At 36.2% G+C, this 19,234-nt stretch overlaps 1 protein-coding gene across 2 annotated transcripts in view; it reads right to left on the reverse strand.

Annotated features, from left to right (window-relative positions):
- The window catches only part of HMGCLL1 (3-hydroxymethyl-3-methylglutaryl-CoA lyase like 1), a 77,900-nt gene that overhangs the window by 27,326 nt on the left and 31,340 nt on the right, over nucleotides 1-19,234 (reverse strand). For both annotated transcript variants that reach the window (XM_048297925.1, XM_048297926.1), the window contains exons 6-7: nucleotides 7,230-7,293; nucleotides 2,568-2,756 (exon numbers count right to left, since the gene is read on the reverse strand). In XM_048297925.1, the coding sequence (XP_048153882.1) occupies nucleotides 2,568-2,756; nucleotides 7,230-7,293 (253 nt within the window). The remainder of the gene's footprint in view (nucleotides 1-2,567; nucleotides 2,757-7,229; nucleotides 7,294-19,234) is intronic.

The following is a 19,234-nucleotide window of genomic DNA, read 5'->3' on the forward strand; positions in this document are numbered from 1 at the left end:
AATTTCCTTTCTATCTGTATTACTCACTTCAGCAATTCAAAAAATTACTTATGCTTTAAAAGTTGGCTAATCTCTCTCCCATCTTTCACTACCTATCCTTTTGCTAAAACAACACATATAAAACTGAGTACTAAAATTGCAAGACTACTGCCCTGCTAATTTCTTATACAGATATGGCCTGTCAGTTCTAAATGACCTTGGATCAGCCCCAAATGAAAGAAAATATTCTGGGCAGTATAATCCTGCATGAAACAATGTGATCTGTATAAAAAATCACTTACTGAATCACCAGCAACTCTTTCCACTCCTAGGAGATCTCCCATCGAAGCAATGCCTGAATTAGTGCAGAGTGATTTGTGGCTTTCCAGCTGCCATTCATTAATTCTTAGGAAATACAATATACAATACAACAATACTCAACCCGAGGTTGTTCAGAGATGTCTTAGGAAGAATGTAATTTGTCTGCTGAATGTTCTTTAAACTTGTTTTCAAACAATAACTGTAGCCTATTATTTCTATGACTCTCCAAACACATTTCACTCTTGATGAAATACTGTGTCGGTCACACAGACCCATAAAGGGGAAAGGCAAAGGAATTGTTTCTGAGAAGCGTTTGGTTTAGGAAACAGAAGCTGAGTTGAAGACAAGGGGTTTTATTCCAGTGCTCTGCCATTCCTGTATCTTTGGCAGAAAGGAAAGCACAGGCAAGCCCAACAGCAGGGACTAGAAGTGACCTGGCCACTCTGATCCACTGGCTTTAGCACTTCACCACACAGCCGACCTGCAATTGTCCTGTTTTAGGAGTATTGCTTAGCTATAATTCACTGCCAGCTGCCTTGTTCTTTTGACCAGAGACAAGAAACGATGCTGTGAGGTGCAGGACCTGTTTGAGGATCCAAAAGCCTGGGGACTTTCCTTTAAATGAGCCAAGGAGCTGCTTGCACAAAGCCAGTCAGAGAGACTGTGTAATGCCTGCTTCATCAAGGACTTTTGGCAAACTCTATGACAAGTTCAGTTCAGCCAAAACCACTGCACCTTTAGACATGTACTGTAGGAGACCTTGAGCACAGAGGGAAATTTTCTGGTGTGTCTCAGGCACCCCTGGCTTCCCAGAAATCTGAGAAGGTTGCATAGGAATTTCTTTTTAAGTCTTTTGCTCTCTTGAATTTGCATGTTAGTTATCCTAAACTGCACATTAGGTACCTAAGAGGTTTTTTATACCTTTAGCTTTTACACATTTGGTTTAAGAACTAAATAAAAAGATAGGAGCAAGAGGTAAACATGGGACAAGAATCACAACAAATACTGGAGTTAACAAATCATAGCCATTGTTCAGTGTTAGGAGGCACCATGACAGCAATCATTTTAAGGAAGGATTTGAAAAACAATGCTTCAAGTATTTTTATGGCCAACTCCTCCCATGCTCAGGGGTTTTCATGCTTTTAGGTATTGCATCTGCAACTGAAGCTAACTGTGAAATTAGCAATTTATTTATCCCATGGTACATACACACACATTTGCAACAGTGAAAGTGAGTAAGGGTGAATAGGGAATGTTGTGAGTAAAAGTTATAACCTTTTTTACCAGATTTTGTCATTGTTTATTTCACTGAATACCTGCAGATTCCCATATTGAAACTTTCCTTGTTCCTTCTTGTGGCTTATACCACTAATACTGTTGACACAATTGTATCTAAATAACATAATATGAGCTCTACCAAAATAAAAAGTCAGACAAAGGAAAGTTTGACCTTCAGAATGACTGCCTGAATTTCAAGGAAACAGAAGATGCCATTAAGTATAAAATAGAACAATAAAGGACTACAATTTGTAAACAGTTTTTGATTCTGTAACACTTAGTAAAAGTAGCTCTCCGTAGGAAGGCATATTAAGATATTTCTCAAGATTATATCTTTACAAAAGCTACATTAGAACTTGCAGTCTGTTTTTTCTGCATTGTGTCCTATTCTGAAAAATATGTCAACATAAGGGGAAAAATCTGTTATGGAAATTAACTCTGATTATTTAGGCACAGCTGATTAAATAAGATATAAAGTTGTTGCTAATCTTACTTGGAAGGTATAATTGATAAAGAAAAAAGAATAATGAAGGCATATGAACAATGATAAAATTATCTAGACTATTCTGTGTACATAACTACCAATATTTTAGATTTATCCATCTGAAATCAAGATGTAATTATGCATTGTTCAATTTTATATTTGACACATCTGTAAAATTGAAGTTTTAGTTTAATGGAAAAAAACTTACAGCTGTTCCAAAGAAAATTGGAATCTAATGTCAGTGAAATGTAATAATCATCACTGTTTCTTAGTGATTTTGTATGGAATTGAAGGTAAATAATAGATAAGGTTTGACATTTCCTGGTAAAACCAACAGCAATAATACCAGTAGACAATCTGATGTGTGAGCAATAATTTCCTAAAGTTTAGTGAGTGCCTTTTTGCTCTTCTAATGATTTCTTTAATGGCAGGATTTTTTAAAATTGCACATTGAATTAAAATAAGAATCCTACTACTGTATATATAAAATGAGAAACAAAGTTACCTGTATGGCTGTGAGGATATTGGCTAATGCTTGGCCATACGTGTCATGACAGTGAACAGCAAGAGCACTCAAAGGAATTTCTTTCATAACAGCTTCCAACAATTTTTTCATACTTCCAGGCGTCCCCACACCAATTGTATCTCCCAGAGAGATTTCATAACAGCCCATACTGTACAGCCGCTTAGATACCTGATCAGAAACCGAAAAACACCAAGAGGTCAAGATAAAAGAGTATAAACAGGGTCAAGAACATACATTATAAAGGGCATACTTCTGTACAGGTTTTAGGTTTGACCTACTGAGGTGGATCTATTTACCAGACACCCTATATTCATTCTTGAAAACTGCCATTGAAGAACATCCCACAGATCCTCTTATTTTAAAATTATAGTTCTGCTGTGTTCTGTACGTGGAATAGCCAACCAAGTCAAATCCATCAAAAACTTGCTTTCTGATTCTCCCACAGAATCCAAATAAGCAAAAATTTAACATTATGAATTACGTTTCTGTCAAGCTCTTTCCTAACATTTTCTTCTCTCTGGAGACTTCCCAGCTGTTTGGTTTTCTCCATGTACTGCACATGGTAAAGACCTGTCCTTTTGTTTGCATATTACATAGAGACAACTAAGATAATAAATAATTAACAAAAAGCCTGATTTTTCTTTCTCTTGGCACTTAAAAAATCAATGAAAACTGAAATGTTAACATCCTGCAGTCAATACTAATCTTGAAATATTAATTTTACTTGCTTTTCATGAAATCAAAACATTAAAATACTAAGAAAACAAAACTGCAACTTAATTACCACTCTAGTCCTTAAATTTTAAAATTTTTCTTAATATCCAACAAAACCATATACAAATAGGTCTTACTTATGTAAGTAGAGCCCTAAATATTTCAGGAATTACATCTTTGAGGAGTTTTTTGCATGGCTGAGAACGGAGGTCTGGCTCCATAATTTTTTCATGGAGAGAAACACATTCAGAAGCACAAAATCATGTTTTTACTGAAAACATTGCTTCAGGAATTGAATGCAGTAACTCCCCATCTTATTTTTGTTGGATTTATTTGTTGGATATTTACAAAATCATGTTTTTACTGAAAACATTGCTTCAGGAATTGAATGCAGTAACTCCCCATCTTATTTTTGTTGGATTTATTTGGAAAGGTTCTTCCTTATTTTCAGCTGCTCAATATGTTTGTCCCCTTTAGGATTCCCTACTGTGTATGAAAGATCCCAAAAGACCACTCCACTGGAACAAAATCCCAGTCTAGAAATTAACTGTTTAAAAATGAAAAAATACAACCCTTTTCCAAGACATCTTCAGTTGCACTGCAGTCTGCTGTTAAAACAATTCCAGGACTTCATCAGTGGGATTGCTATGAGCATGTCTGAGGAAGCTGACAAAGTGCTGCACCAGAAGTCTCGGAAGTGCTGGATTAATATTACTGTTCACTTAATTCAAAGAACAGCTGAAAAAGAACTTCAAATAGTCTGGATCATCCTGTTTAAGGCTCGGAAGTGCTGTGACTATTGCAAACGTGGTAAAACTGTGCTTTGAAGTCAAATTCCCCGGTTTATATACACATAAATTCAACACATGTTATAAGAAAGGGACATTCACCGGAATGCAAAAGGGATTAATCTCACAGCATATTTTTATATCATCAACACATGGCAGGCATTTTAACTAGACTACTGTTGTAAGAAAAAAAGGATCATCTGCAGCTAGTGGTGGATTATATCCAGTTAAACCTCAAACCTTAGTGTTTCTTTAAGATCAGGGCAAAGAAGTGTACTGCATTTTCCCCCCATTCTTTTTAATTCATGATTCAGAGTTTTTCTAGATGAGCATTTTAGTTACAACTTGGACTATATAAACTGCTAGAAATCATATTGCATTAACTTCTTTTTCATGCTCAGTCCTTAGGTTTTTCAGCTTCCTGAATACAGAGTTCTGAAAGATGGAAGAACAGAGGGTGAAACTGCTAACGAGCTGAGCATCATCACTGACTTGTCATGATCTAACCTTAAAGAGATCCTTAGAAAGAGATCTATATTTAATTTCAATAAGAATAAGCATACTTGGAAGCTGAATGGGAGTTTTTTTGTACTGAAATTGCTATTTTACCATAGTAGAAGGCAGCCTGTTATGTTTTTGTAAGTTTTCAATGTGGATTTTTGGGAGGAGGGAGAAGAGAACACACTGTTTTTTCTATGTAATTGGGATGTGATTATGAGCTTGCAGCTTTGTTGATTGAACAGGGCTGTGTTCTGCACCACTGAGCAGTTTTACTATGCATGAGTCTTGTGCTACTCCCCTTGAGAACACTGCCTTGACACCAAGCATTGATCAAAATGGGAATTGGTGAACCAGCACTGCAACCTCTTAGGCATGTGAATGGTCGTACTCCTGGAAATAATATCAAAAACTATACTCTTATAGTGAATACAAAAGGTCATAATCCAGTTACAGATTATTTTAAGCAACTAACAATGTAAAGACCTGCAGTTCTTGTGCTGTAAGGGAAACTTTAATGATCCAACAATATTCAAACGAGTAGGTACATTTTCCATAGGTTGATCAGAATATGTCCTGGATAATATTTAATTTAATTAATTCACTGCTTTAGGTTAAAAGGAAGCTAAGGAGAGAAATAAGCAGACAGAAAGATAAAAACAGCCAAGCACATGACAGGAAGATAATGGATTACACAACTGGTTTCAAGGATGTTATACAGTGTTTCCAACAACTTTCAAGCTTTAGCTGCCTAAACTTGAAATTCTCAAACCACAAAATGATAAATGGTTAAGCAGTGACTCCATTTCAAGAATCAGCAGAGTAATAAAATAGGACTATACAATTTATTTTAGAATATGATAACTGTTTGTTTCTTTGTTTGTTTTAAAAAAAGAACCACACAGATATATCTGATAGATTCCAGAAGTCTGAAAGCATCTGAAGTTTGCACTCTAGATAACTGTGTAAGGCAGTTATGTATCTAATATACCATAAATTAATTTAGTCTGCAACAGTCTGTAATAATGCATGTAGTCTGAAATAATCCACCTCTTCTAATTGCCTTTGCTTCAGTTAAAAAATCTTTTTCTTAAAAAAAAATTAAAACGGTCACTGTTACTGACTGCAGAAGAAACTGCCTAAACCTTTCAATTGTAGCTGCTGATTGCAATGCACAGTCAAGGGGGTCAAAATGCTCCCATCTCAAAAAGATGATGACCAGAGCAGCAGCCCTCTGAAAGAGTTTAGCAACTCAGCCAGTAATTTTGATAATGCTGATTCTCTGGATGTATTTACATAAAATTCATCAGATGTACATCAGTGCTTGCTGAATCAGGGATGGAATTAAAAAAATTAATGCAGTAGCTTTTATTCATAAACACATCCACAGTGGTATAGAGGTATGCAAGAAGACACTTACTAGGATGAAGATAGAAAATAAAATAGCAGTATGAGTAAAAGTTTGCAGGTCTGGAACATTAAATAGCAATCCCACTGGCAAACTGAGAAGGAGCTCTTCTGTGCAAGGAGAGTCGGTAAAAAACAAGCAACACATGTAAAGAAGCCTGTTGGGGGACATGGTAAGCAGTATGTCATCACTGCTCTAACTAAAGCTGTGTCATTTCTAACCTTCACTTCATATTAAAACAAATAAATTTAGAAATACTGAGTACCTTCCAAATTAGCTTTTTATTTTCAAAGAGTCTGAGTATGTGTGGCTGCTATGGGAGAAGTATTATCACAAATTCCATCTGGAGTGTATACTAGAAGAAGATGCAGGAGAACAGGACCTGAAAACCACCCACACCAAACATAATATATCAGACAATTGTTGACTAGCTGCTAGTGCTACAAATTAAAAAGTAATGGCTTGGATATTCTGCTAGATCAACAGAAATATGTGATTAAGTGTAACAGAGAAGACAAGTCTGTCTCTAGGTGGAAGGCCAGCATGTTCTGCCTTAAGCCTCTTGGAATTTTTGCTCCACTTTTTTTCTTATTGTCCATTTAAGCTTTGATGCCCTCTTTGCTTTCCTGCAAAACTTTACACTTGTGTTTCACTCATCTCTCTGCTGGGAAAAAAAGGCTGGACTAAGATTTCTTCTTCCTTATCTGTTATTCTAAATGGGAAAAAGGGGCAGGGAGGGAAGGTGCAACTTACACCATCATGGCAGTAGAGCAATTTAAGAAGTCATATTGGGGATGAGTTTTGGTTCATGTGTCAATCATATGACCCTCACCAGAAGCCCAAAGACAACACAGTATGCTTATTCCAGCATAAAATGGATTTAAAAGCAAGAAATTGTGCTGGAAACCCTCTTGTACAACATAGTTCACTGACATATGTGCTTGAGTCTATTTCCTTAAGCAATTTCTTACCTTCTTGCTAGAGGAAATAGTGCATAATATTTTTTTTCTCATGACTTATAACAATCAAAATATGCTATTTTTCTCACATTTGACTGTATATGGTTAAGTGAGGTTATGTGCCAAATTTTAGCATTAGCTATGTTTTTTGCTTGTTTTCCTTAAATTTTACCCATTAAAGATCTTTTTATGATTAACTAGAGAAAATTACTTATAGACATTTTAAAATGTATTTTTGATTCATCAAAAAGACAAGCCAGAAATTCACTCTTACTTCTGCCACTTTTTCTGGTATGACATTTCCTTCATATGGGCATCCCAAGGCACAGGACACATACCTATAATAAAAAGAACACACAATGTTCTGTTTTATATATATACATATATAGATACATATATATGTATGTATTCATCCATGTTACATTAAAAAAATAGGTTAAATATAATTTTGAATATTTAAACCAGTCAATGTAGAATAAAGATTTGAATGAAAAGTTAAAATTACATCAGATGAAAACTGAAGGTTTATCAATTTTCCTTTCAGATCACAGAACAGCGATTTATATCTTTACTTATGCTCAATATATGTCACAAGTTGTAAAGGACTGGCAATGCAGTCAAGTTAACAATGTTGTAGCAGACTGTTTTTCTTGGTGTTTCCTTCTGAAGTTGCAAGATCCAGCTCAAACTTTGCCTTGCCTTGTCCTCACAAGGTATTTAGAAGAAGATACCACTTTCTTCCTTTTACTACCTACCCAGATCATAGTGAGCAACACATGGACACAAACTACTTCTGACAATCCCACCATCTCATCAGAACTGCGATGAGGATGTAAGTTATCAGAACTGTGGTGAATGAGGAAGCTTTCACACTCTTTCCCTCTGTACTGGCATTTCTGCCCCAGTGCCCCAGAAGAGTTATAGCTCCATTGCAAGCTGTAATTTAGGTATGCCTTGGGACAAGAAGAAACTGAGAAGCCAAACTGTGTCCCTAAGCAGCTATTGGCTTCATAAAGCACAAAAATTGAAAGCCACAATCAAACTTCCATTGTTCAGCCCTAATGCTCTATTAGCATAGAATTCAGTTTAAATTTCCTCTTTTTAATGACAATTAAGAGCATGAAATTCTAATTAAACTTCTAATTGCTTATCTTAAATTGATGAGGAATATGATTAAACTAACCAGAAACACCCAGTCAAAATCAAAAGTGTGACCGTAAAAGGATTTACAACAGATTCAGAGGTCTGCAGAGCCCCAGTCCCAGTGGGAGGTTGCTCAACTGCTTAATAGGAGAACAAGAGCCTTCATTGATCTCCCATCATTCCCTTTCCTCAACACTGAAGGATATAATGCAAAATTATACACTGCATAATGCAAAAGGGATTGAATAGATGCCAGTTTGTATGTAGTCAAGATCCATGGAGTAAAGGATGTATTGTTTCTTTGCAGTTGAAGGAGAAACTGATTGATAGAATGTGATATTAGGATCAGTAACAGGCAAAAGAAAAATTGTGAAAAAAATGTCCATATTTCAATGCATAGAGCATATTCTATCCCTTATGTGAAGGTACAGTGCTGGTTCACTAGAAGCAACAGTAAAAATGAAGAAAACCTCAAATCTAAAACCAGCTTGATTAGCTCTGACAAAGAAATGGAAATGAATTTTGTTTCCACAAAAGTGGTTGGGTCCATTACATCCTGTTCATAATTTTAATCCAGATGCCTACTAGGCATGATTTCAATTATCTATATGTCATTATGAAAACCAGGTTTTTGAAACTTGGCCACAGAGTTCATTAACTATCAGCCCCAATTTAGATGTCACTGTTTAAATTTCAAAATTCTGAATTTTCATATCTACATTATAGATAAAAATGTAGCTACTGTTAACAGTTAAACACTGTCCTGATTTTCAGTGACACATAACTCAAAAGCAATTCAGGATAATTTCCTTAATTTTTTTTATGCATACACAGTTTTTCAAATGAAACTAAGCATGAAGAACTTCAGACCCAAAGGATTGCTTTTTACATAATACTACAGTGCCTAGAGCTAGTGACTGCATACACTTACTGAAATTATTTTCAATATTAGCCACAGCCCTTTTTATGAAGTGATTAAGAACAGTACTAAATACTAAGTAAATGCAAAACGTACAGTACATATGTGCACATGTTCCCTTTACTTACATATCTTTACAGGTTCCTAATGGCTACATATGTCAGATCAAGAAGACATGCATTTGGTAGTGATAATGTGGCATGAATGACATCTGGAATGGAGTAGGGCAAACAAAAGTAAAAGCAGGCCAAAGGGTATCTAGAGAACAATGGAATACTCCCTGTGGTTCACACCAGTGAGCAGAAACTTGCCTGAGCTCACATAATTCAGCTGGGCCTGCTGGGGTATGAAAGTATGTGGTGACCTGAGGAATCTGCCTACTACAATACACAAATCTGTTTGAGATTATGAACTCTGCATACTTACTCCATTGCGACTAGACTGACATTTTAAACAAGGAAAATATGGTAGATATAATATATCTGGGCATCTGATATTCAATATTAAACTGGGGAAAATAGGGATTACTGAAGAATTTGACAGGAAAAGAACTTCCTACCAGAGAGACAACAAAGTCCTGTGGAGAATGAAAGAACAAATTTTCAGTAGAGTTCATAAAGAATGAGCTTGGCAGAATTTTATCTAATATTTTCACTTAATGAGTTGGAATAAAAAGTAGAGATGTGGTGATAGCATTAAATTTGAAAACAAAATACTTAAAATGCAGCTATAAAGGAGTAAAGTGCACTCCAGACATATATCAGGGTAAGCATTTTTAATAGAGGACCTAAAATAGAGGACAGAATCACAAAATAAGCTGAGCTGGAAGAGACGCAAAAGGATCATTGAATCCAACTCCTGGCCCTGCACAGCACCATCCCCAAGAGTCACACCGCATGCCCAAGAGCATTGTCCAAATGCTTCTCGAACTCTGTCAGGCTTGGTGCTGTGACCACTGTCCTGGGGAGCCTGTTCCAGTGCCCAGCCACCCTCTGAATGAAGAACTTCTTTCTAATATCCAACCTAAACCTCCCCTGACGCAACTTCAGGCCATTCCCTCGGCTCCTGTCACTGGTCACCACAGAGAGGAGATCAGTGCCTGCCCCTCCTCTTCCCCTCACAGGGAAGCTGTAACTGCAATGAGGTCTCCCCTCAGTCTCCTCCAGGCTGAACAGCCCAGGAGACCTCAGCTGCTCCTCATACAGTTTCCCCTCAAGGCCCTTCAACATCTTTATTGCCATTGCCCTCCTTTGGATGCCCCCAAATAGTTTACTATTTTTCTTATATTGTGACACCTAAAATTGCACACAATATTCAAGGTGAGGCTGCCCCAGTGCAGAGAAGAGCAGGACAATCCCCTCCCTTGCCCAGCTGGTGATGCTGTGCCTGATGCCCCCCAGGACACAGTTGACCCTCCTGGCTGCCAGGGCACTGCTCACTCATATTCAACTTGCCATTGGCCAGGTCCCTTTCTGAGGCACTGCTTTCCAGCACCTCATTCCCCAGTCTGTCCATACATCCAGGGCTGCCCCACCCCAGGTGCAGAATCTGGCCCTTTCCCTTCATATGGGTGGTGATTGCCCAGCCCTCTAACTTGTAAATATCTCTCTGCAGGGCCTCTCTGCTTTGGAGGGAGTTGACAGCTCCTCACAGTTTTGTATCATTTGCAAACTTACTTAGTATCCCCTCCAGTCCTGTGTCCAAGTCATTTATGAAGATGTTGAAGAACACAGGGCTTAAGATGAAGCCCTGTGGAATTCCTTTTGAAAAGGTCTTGCTGTATTCTTATCGGAAATAAGAGACACAATTTGAGTTAATTTGTAGAGAACTACATGCAAGCTGAAACATATGCAGACAAGTGTTGAGTACTGCTAGTGGGGTACAGAGAGCCCAGCATGTGAAAGGAGAAAACATGCATGTCTGTGTGAAAGAGGGAAGATAATCGTGTCTGGTCTGAGTATTTCCCAGGATATCTAGAATTAAGGCAGTGCTGAGTGGGATGCTTTCTAATTGCATTAGTGTGTTTCCAAACCATTAAGAGGAAGTGCGAGGAAATAGGTTTCTTTACAAAGGTAGCTTGTTATCTGCAGATAAATTTGGCTGTTATATTTTTCTTTTAGTTTTGGGTATGAAAGAACCCATAGGGCATTAAAATCACAAGAGAATACAACCACATCAGAGCCCCAAAACCTCCACCCATGTGACTCCAAAAGGGGAAACAACTTTGAAGAACATGCTGCAGAACTGCTTGGAAAGAAGAAAATTACCAAGACTCAGCCACAGAGAGCAACAGAAGACACGAGTTTAAAGAACAGTCTGGTCAACTGCAGCAAACACTACTGACAAATCAAGAAGAATGAGGATAGACTACTGTTTCCGAGTAGGTCATCAGGGAGTTTGGTGAGAGTTGTTGCAGTTGCAAGCAAAGAACAGAAGCCAAAGTGTAGGAGTTATAGGAGGGAATCACAGAAGAGGGTCTCCAGACAGTAATTCTAAACAGCGCCTTCAATGAGCTTAGGAATGAAGAAGAGATAGGCAATGAGATATGATATGAAGAACCGAGTAGGGTCAAAGGTGCAATTTTTAAGAGGCGAATGCTTGCTTATATTGCAAGTGGAAAAGAGCCAGAGGACAGTGAGAGGTTAAGAAAGAGAATAAGGGAGGGAAGAAATAAGAGGAAGAACAGAACATGGGGTCACTGGGGCAAGTGGAAGGGGTACAGATGGAAAGTAGACAAGAAACTTCTGCTGTTCTGACAGTGGAGGAGAAAGGACAGAAGGAAAAGAATATGCTATCTATTTTTCTTAGGAGAAAAAGCAAGATTCTATGTGAAGAAAAGCAGCATAGGAAAAAGAGTTTGAGCAATAAATTACAGAGGCAACTGGGATTTAATTTGTGAATTCAATTAAGTTGGAGAATACAGCTGTTTTCTAAAAAGATAGCAGGACTGAAAGAAAAAAATATACCATAAGGAAAAAGACTGTCCCGGTCTCAGAATATTCACCAGATACACTCCACAGTATGAGCGCAGAAGCAAATATCTGGAAGTTCACAAAGTAGAGTCTGCAATGGAAGTGTTTAATTCTAAGTATGTTCTTAAATCTTCGCTGAATTAAGGCCAGACATAGCCTAACTACATCTTCAGCACACAAAAAAGAAAACAGCCCATGAAGCCAGAGATGGAAAGAAGGATTTTCAAGTGAACACATCTATACAGCTGCTTTAGCAACACACAGGTATACGCTGTTTTGCTCACTCAGGTTTTGTGAAATCAGAATCCTTCCCTCTAAGAAAAAGTGATAAAAAGAAGTTTTCTACTTGTTTCACCTGGCAGAGTTTACCCAGTCTCTCATCTGTCTACAGATTTCACTGCAGATGAGTATCATTCAGTCCTCTACTAAAGTGTTTCCTATGCATATAAAACAAAAGCAAAAACAAAAACAAAAAACCCACAACAACTTTACTGTGTAATAATTTGCACAAAAATGCTGAACAGCCTCTGGGGATGGGGAGGGAGAAAGAAGAGGAAGAGAGTTTTCAATTTCTTCCAGAATGCCAAATTTCAATGTTCCACACATGATATAGACAGTATAAGGTCCCCATAATCAAGGTCACTAGAAATGGTGATAGTCACATCAGTGCAATGCCTGTGAAGTGAAGGATATAAAACCATAAACAGGGTAAATGAGCAAACGCTTCTTAACCAAAGTGTGTTAAAGGAAAATGAATCCAAGCAGAAACTGAACTCCATGTTGTAATCAGCCCTTTGTCAGCTTGTTTCAGCAGGAGTCCCAGAGCCAGCTCCACAGCTGCTACCACAGCTGGAAGCATGAAGCCTCCTGAGAAGCCAGTTGCAGACTCAGATGCTGCTGTTTCCTGTTTATTATTATAGTGTAAGTTTGCATATAATTTACCATGTTCACTGCAGATGTATTTATTTTTATTGGATGTTTGTGCTAAAATGTACATGCCTATCATTTGGTGAATTCATAATATTAAGGTTGATCTATTCTGTCTCTTTGCAAAGAAAACCATTTGTTAAAAACAGGCAATCTTTACTGTAGGGAGAGAGAAAACACAAAGAAGAGAGAAAGGAGATTCTTCCAGAAACAGAATCTCCAAGCCAAGTCCAAAATGTGTAAATAAGGCCAGGATCTTTTTTCCACATTTCACTTAAAAAAAAACCAAAAAAAATCCCCAAGCACCTCCCCCCAATACACCCCCCAACGAAAGAAAAAAATCTCTCCATGTACTTAGTGCCCAGTTAAAAGTAATATATATCCTATTCTCAGTGAAAATTATTTCTACTGAAAAAACATTTGTTAATATTTTTAGAATGTCCAAAAACCACTGTTAAATTGTGAATTATGTTCTAAAAAACAGCTGCTTCTCTAAAAATACAACCAAACTGTTACAATAATGAAGGTCCACTTAACCATTTAACTTTCAATAACTCTCTCAAGTTATCCGTGGAGCAATCAGTAACATAGTAGCAAACACATCACATTGTTACCTTATAATTTCATACTAACATTTCACATCTGATTTACGCTACCCTTTAAGAAGACATGGGGATCATTTTTACTTCCCACAGGGATCCCTCTTTTTTTTTTTTTTTTTTTTTTTTTAAACAGCTCTTCTGGCCTGCTATTAATATTTTCTCTCTGCAGGTACAAAAACATTGGGTAAAAGTTGGTATAAATTCAGGGAAACCCCTCACCTCACACAGTGCAATCATCCAGTATGATAGAATTAATACAACAGCTCTGAGATCCTTTTCTTAACCTGTTCCCAGTACAGAGAAATTCACTAAGTCCCCACATCCCAGCAATCTCTGGCTTCGTCAACTTCTCCAGGGCACTGATTCCAGCTGGCTTAATACTGCGTAACCCTGTAGATTTGTTTACCATTCACATACAAAAATGTGCTGCTTCTAAGTCTATTACATGCTCATCTACATTTTGTTGTTTCCATAACCCCAAATATAGGCTCACTTACAGTGACATGAAGGTGTTACACTGGTTTTACCATCTAGAAAAGTGATAACAGTATAAATTACAATATTATCAGAATAATTGTGACTGTGCTAAACCACACAGTGTAGTCTTTAAAATGGGCATTTTAAAGCAATGTAAAAAAACATGTGTATTCGAGCCCTAAGTATTCCAGAATACCAGAAAATATGAGTTCTGAGTTTGTCTGTATTCCTAAAACACACAGAGCTTTGAACTGTATGTATTTTTGCAAAACTGAATTGTTGAGTTTATCTTATGGTATTTCTAATTACATATCAAAAATTCCCTACTGTAAGGCCATCCAAATATCTCAAGTTATTCAGGATGGACTGTAACAAAAGAAAAAAAAAGAACATTGTTGAACTGAGTTATAAATTCTTATTACCTTGATAATCAGAAGTTCTGGATAATCAGGATGTGTCTTTATAAACAAAACAGACTTCACTATTCGTTTCCAAAACCAATTGTTACAAGTATATTAAAATAAAAAAAAAAAAGTTCTTCCATGTCTTTTTTTTTTCAAAATAAATCCAGATATCATTAGCACAAGACAAAATCAATTCTTTAAGTCTTGATTATATTTTGTTTAATATGTGTATTAGCATCAAAGTGAATCAATAATTATTTCCTATAAGCAACAAGGAATTACATATGTTGCAACCTGTTAGTTTTGTTATAGTATAATATAAGAGGTGGTAATGACAATAATAATAATAATAGTAATAATAATAATAATAATAATAAAACACACCACTGTTTGTTTTTTATCTATTTTTCATGGAAAAAATATTGCTATATTTCAAGTATATCAATCAGCATTTGAATTCTGTACAAACACAGATATAAGTCAAATATTGATACGTTTCAAAATACTTTTATGTACTGTGAACTGTACCATACAACTCATTCTTAAAAGGCATAGGACATAAACAAAGGAATTACATAGAGCAGTTTAGAACTAAGGTGTGATTACATGTGCTTTAATTTATGAAGCAGCATCTTTGTAAAGGAAATGCTTCTAGAGGTATTCTACATCAACCATTTGTATCTGTTTTTCTAACGCTGAACCTCTAAACATTTGCATAGGCATTCACATTTGCACAAATGGCCTTAAAAGGGCTATTCACATGAAAATTTTTTAGGTGTGGGACATAAATACAGCTTTTAATTGCTGACCATGGGGAAGTGGATTTTCAGTAGAGGAAAAATATTACAACATTTCAGGCTTATATCCCCTGTTCATTTTTTATTAGGAATAAGGCCGTCCTATATAGAACTGAATGTTTCAGAGGGAGGTAGTCTGATTTTATGTCATTGTCAGAGGACCCAAAGCACCATTTGTGGAAAAGGGGGAAAAAATCCCAGTCGTTACTTCCTTTACTGTTCTACTGTACTAATTGCAATTCATTCCCGTGTCTTTTTAAATTTTGGAATACATTAACTTAAAAGAATCTAGCTTAATGGAATACATTAACTTCGAAGAAACCAGCTTAATCAGAATTTACTTAACATTTTCTTCATATGTACATTCATGATATCTTTAGGGACACTCCAAGTGACTCTTCCAATTACCATTTCCCACCGTTTTGTATCAACCCTGGCTGTTAGACTTAATTTTTAATCACTGAATAATTTTTGATTTTTAATAGTACCTGAATTATGCATTAAAAGGTGCAAATTTAAAACCAGCACTATTTTGTGTCACTTTACATGTAAAACATGCAGAACAGTAATTAGCTGACCACACAGTTCATAACTGATTTGGCTCAGTGTCTTCACAGAGTGTATCCCAGATGTTATTTAAAGTTTTTATGCATATACCAAAAAAAAACCACCCAAAAAAACAATTCCAAACAAAAACCAACAAAACCCCAGCCCTTTATGATGCTAATAAATGGTCTAACTTCTAAGACCATATGCAACATTTCAATTCTTCATAAACATTTGAACTAATTTAGTAAACATTTAGGAAACTGTGGACTGTGCTACAGATTTTAAATGTGACAGCTGACAACATAAATTTTCTGGATGATGATGGAGTCAATGTTAGCGCAGCTGTAGTAATAGTAAGACATGCAAAAGCTTAAAGTTTAGTTTCAACTGTTTGAGTGCATTTTTCATAAGATTCAAGGATTGCAAATGATTTATGCTCACTACATAAATTGTAAATTGCCAGTAAAAATAGGAAATAAAATTCAAACCCCTTAAAATTATTTTTGGAAGTATTTTTCAACTGCTTAATAAGGAGTTAGGGCAAGGCACTAAATTATCCATTTCCTGCAAATAAATAACGCTTTAAAAAATAATAGCACTTTAGAAAGGAAACAATCTCTGTATTGAAATGAACACAAATACAATTCATGCATACTATTATTTTTATTACTTTAGTAATTCTAGCAAAATATTTAGCCTACAAAATTTATATTAGAATTTAATATGTGTATTCCTCAGAGTTTACTTGAGGAAGGGCTGCAGGTTTTGGCTATGGTTCTCTAAATCTGCCAGTGTCTAAAAGGGTGATTAAAAACTAAGTCCACAGAGTAAAAATATTTCTCTGTACAGTCAACAGCTTCATTTTGTGATACCTTGCAGCACAAAGCCTATTAATACATTTCTTCCATCTCTTGTAATTTACACAAATTATAAGGTCCTCATCCTTTGCCTATGCACAGGTAGGATGGGATTCATTTGCTCTTACTTCTAATATATGAGATAATCATCCTTAGCCTTACACAGGTCACCTACAGAATGACCAACACTGGATGGACCTATACTCCTTTGCAGCCAAAAGGATGGACCATCCAGAGACTGTTTCATCTTATCCTATGGCACTTAGGATAAGATGAAACTTAAAAAAAAGTACTTTTAAAAAGCACATACAGTAAACCACAGCATGAAGGTTGCCTAATTCCCCCTAGTAACTACAAGAAGATTTAGGATGACAAGCTCAGACTTGTTTTGTGGTCATGCTCAGATGTGCCTCATGTTACCATACTTATAAACAACATATAATTACTGTCAGTAAATAATAGCCACACAACAAAAAACCTGAAACTAATCTTCTTTAATTGAGTAACAACCAGTCAAACCATGAGCCCTAGTCAAAATACTGAGTATCAAAAAAACTTGCCACAAACCCTTGACTCTCTCAGCATTTAAAAATTTTTGATGGAATCGGGATACCAAAATGCCATTTGTTTCATCTGTCACTAAAAGCAGCTTCTTTTGAACAGACTTTAATAGCTAATTCTTTTCTGATTGTTTTATTTCCAGGGAAAAGTCACCATGGTTGCACTGAATACTTCTGTGAAATCTCAGTTTAAGTTTTACTTTCTGATTATCTTTTAATTTTTTTCATTGAGGGTGATAAACCCAGTGTTTTATGTCATTAAATACAATGAAAAACTCCAGAAGTCTTCCAAATGTACTGCAGTATTTGGGAACTAATGAACTACTTTCTCTCAAGAACTAATGAATTCCCTGTGGTAGTGCAGGCTTTTCTTGGGTGTTGCTACCAGAGAAAATCATGGTTTAGTTTTCTAGAATTGTCTGGAATATCTACCTGCTTCTATAATCCCCCCCTCACAAGCAGCTGAAATGTTGTAAACAGATCTACTTACTTCCTGGATTTGGAATTCAAAACTGATGCTTCATCTTTAAGGGCATTTTTTCATTTTTTAACTAATTAAAAGTTTTAAGTCCGCCTCCTAGACCTTTGTTCAACTGCTGAGAGATGTACTATTAAAAAAAAGAAGTCCTTCTCTTAGAAGCCTCGTAGTTAAGGATCAGAAAGCCCCAGACACCAAGGTCCTCTCCAGAACACATTTTGTAAACTAAAATAGAACCCATCCAAAGGGAAGGTTCGTTGGGGAGGGGGGCTCACTCGAGCCTCTCACTGAGGAATCTTTGATAGATATGCTAATTAGTAAGACCTATAATGTTATACCTGATCTATCGGGTGTGTGCATTGAGATGTGCATTTTGGCACATTCCACCTGGACATGGTGCACCTAAGGATCCTTAAAATAAATACAAAAGTAAAATCCCTTTTTCCCTTCTAACTGTGTTTGATTCTTAATTTTAAGACCAAGAAAAGGCATCACTTCTGAATTCTGTATTTCTATATTCGGGCTTCTGCTATTTTTTTCTGGTCTTCAGAATTCTACTCAAGAAAATACACTGGAGCTTTAAAGAAAGCAGTGAAGTACATGGGCATTAAGCAAACCCTTTTGATTATTATTTCTGAGAAATCATTCTGTCTCAATGCTTCCCATAGTCTTTTAACTCTGCAACCCATGAGGACTGCATCTGAATGAGTACGAACAGGGAGGGACACGAGTCAAAATATCACAATACTTGGTAATTATTCTCTTTAAAGAATAGATATGGATCACCTAGAGTCTGATCCATAGTATTATTTTATTTCTCATTAATTACTATTTTTACTCCTCAAAATCTTCCTGGGATGGATTTTTTTAAAAGTGCACTCAAAATCCAAATGTATGGTGTTAACCAATTCTCTTTTATCTTCTAACTTACTAGAGTGCTCAAAACCTTCTTTTCAACATTTTCATATACTGAAAACCCATGTTCAGTGAATACTCAGAATTATTACCTAAGTTAGGGTTATTTTTATGAAATAAGGCTCCACATTCTGCAGTTTAGATTATCAGCAGGCTTTTAGCAGATTGGCGACTTTATTATTGAGTTGTATTAGATCCCCCTGGAAAAATACCAGCAGTTCTCCCTTAAACTTTTCGATTTGTTAAAGTCTAACATTAAACCATCATCTTATCTCCTGTGGCTCAATCTCTATTTTTTACTGGATAAATTAATTCTCAAACTAATATAATGTGATGAAGATACATGTGACATTCACAGAAATGTAGCTTCTCTTCAATATACATATCCTCTCTATTTGGATCTTTTACTTGGTTACAACCCCACAAATTGAATTATTCTGTTAATGGCTATTTAATTCTGAATGATTAACAACTTTTCCTAGACCTGTAAGCCTAAGGAAGAAAGCTATAGCTGAAGTGCACTTACATAATTCTCATTCACAACTTTGAATCTGCTCACTTTGCAGCATATCTGATATTAAGCAGTCCTCTCTTGAAGTGTTCTGTAATATACTGCACCTGCCATGACAGACTCAATAAAATTTTCCTGCATGTACTGTATGAAGTTTATCTTATGTTT

This window comes from Corvus hawaiiensis, chromosome 3 (genome assembly GCF_020740725.1).
Source record: "Corvus hawaiiensis isolate bCorHaw1 chromosome 3, bCorHaw1.pri.cur, whole genome shotgun sequence".
Taxonomy (NCBI): Eukaryota; Metazoa; Chordata; class Aves; order Passeriformes; family Corvidae; genus Corvus; species Corvus hawaiiensis.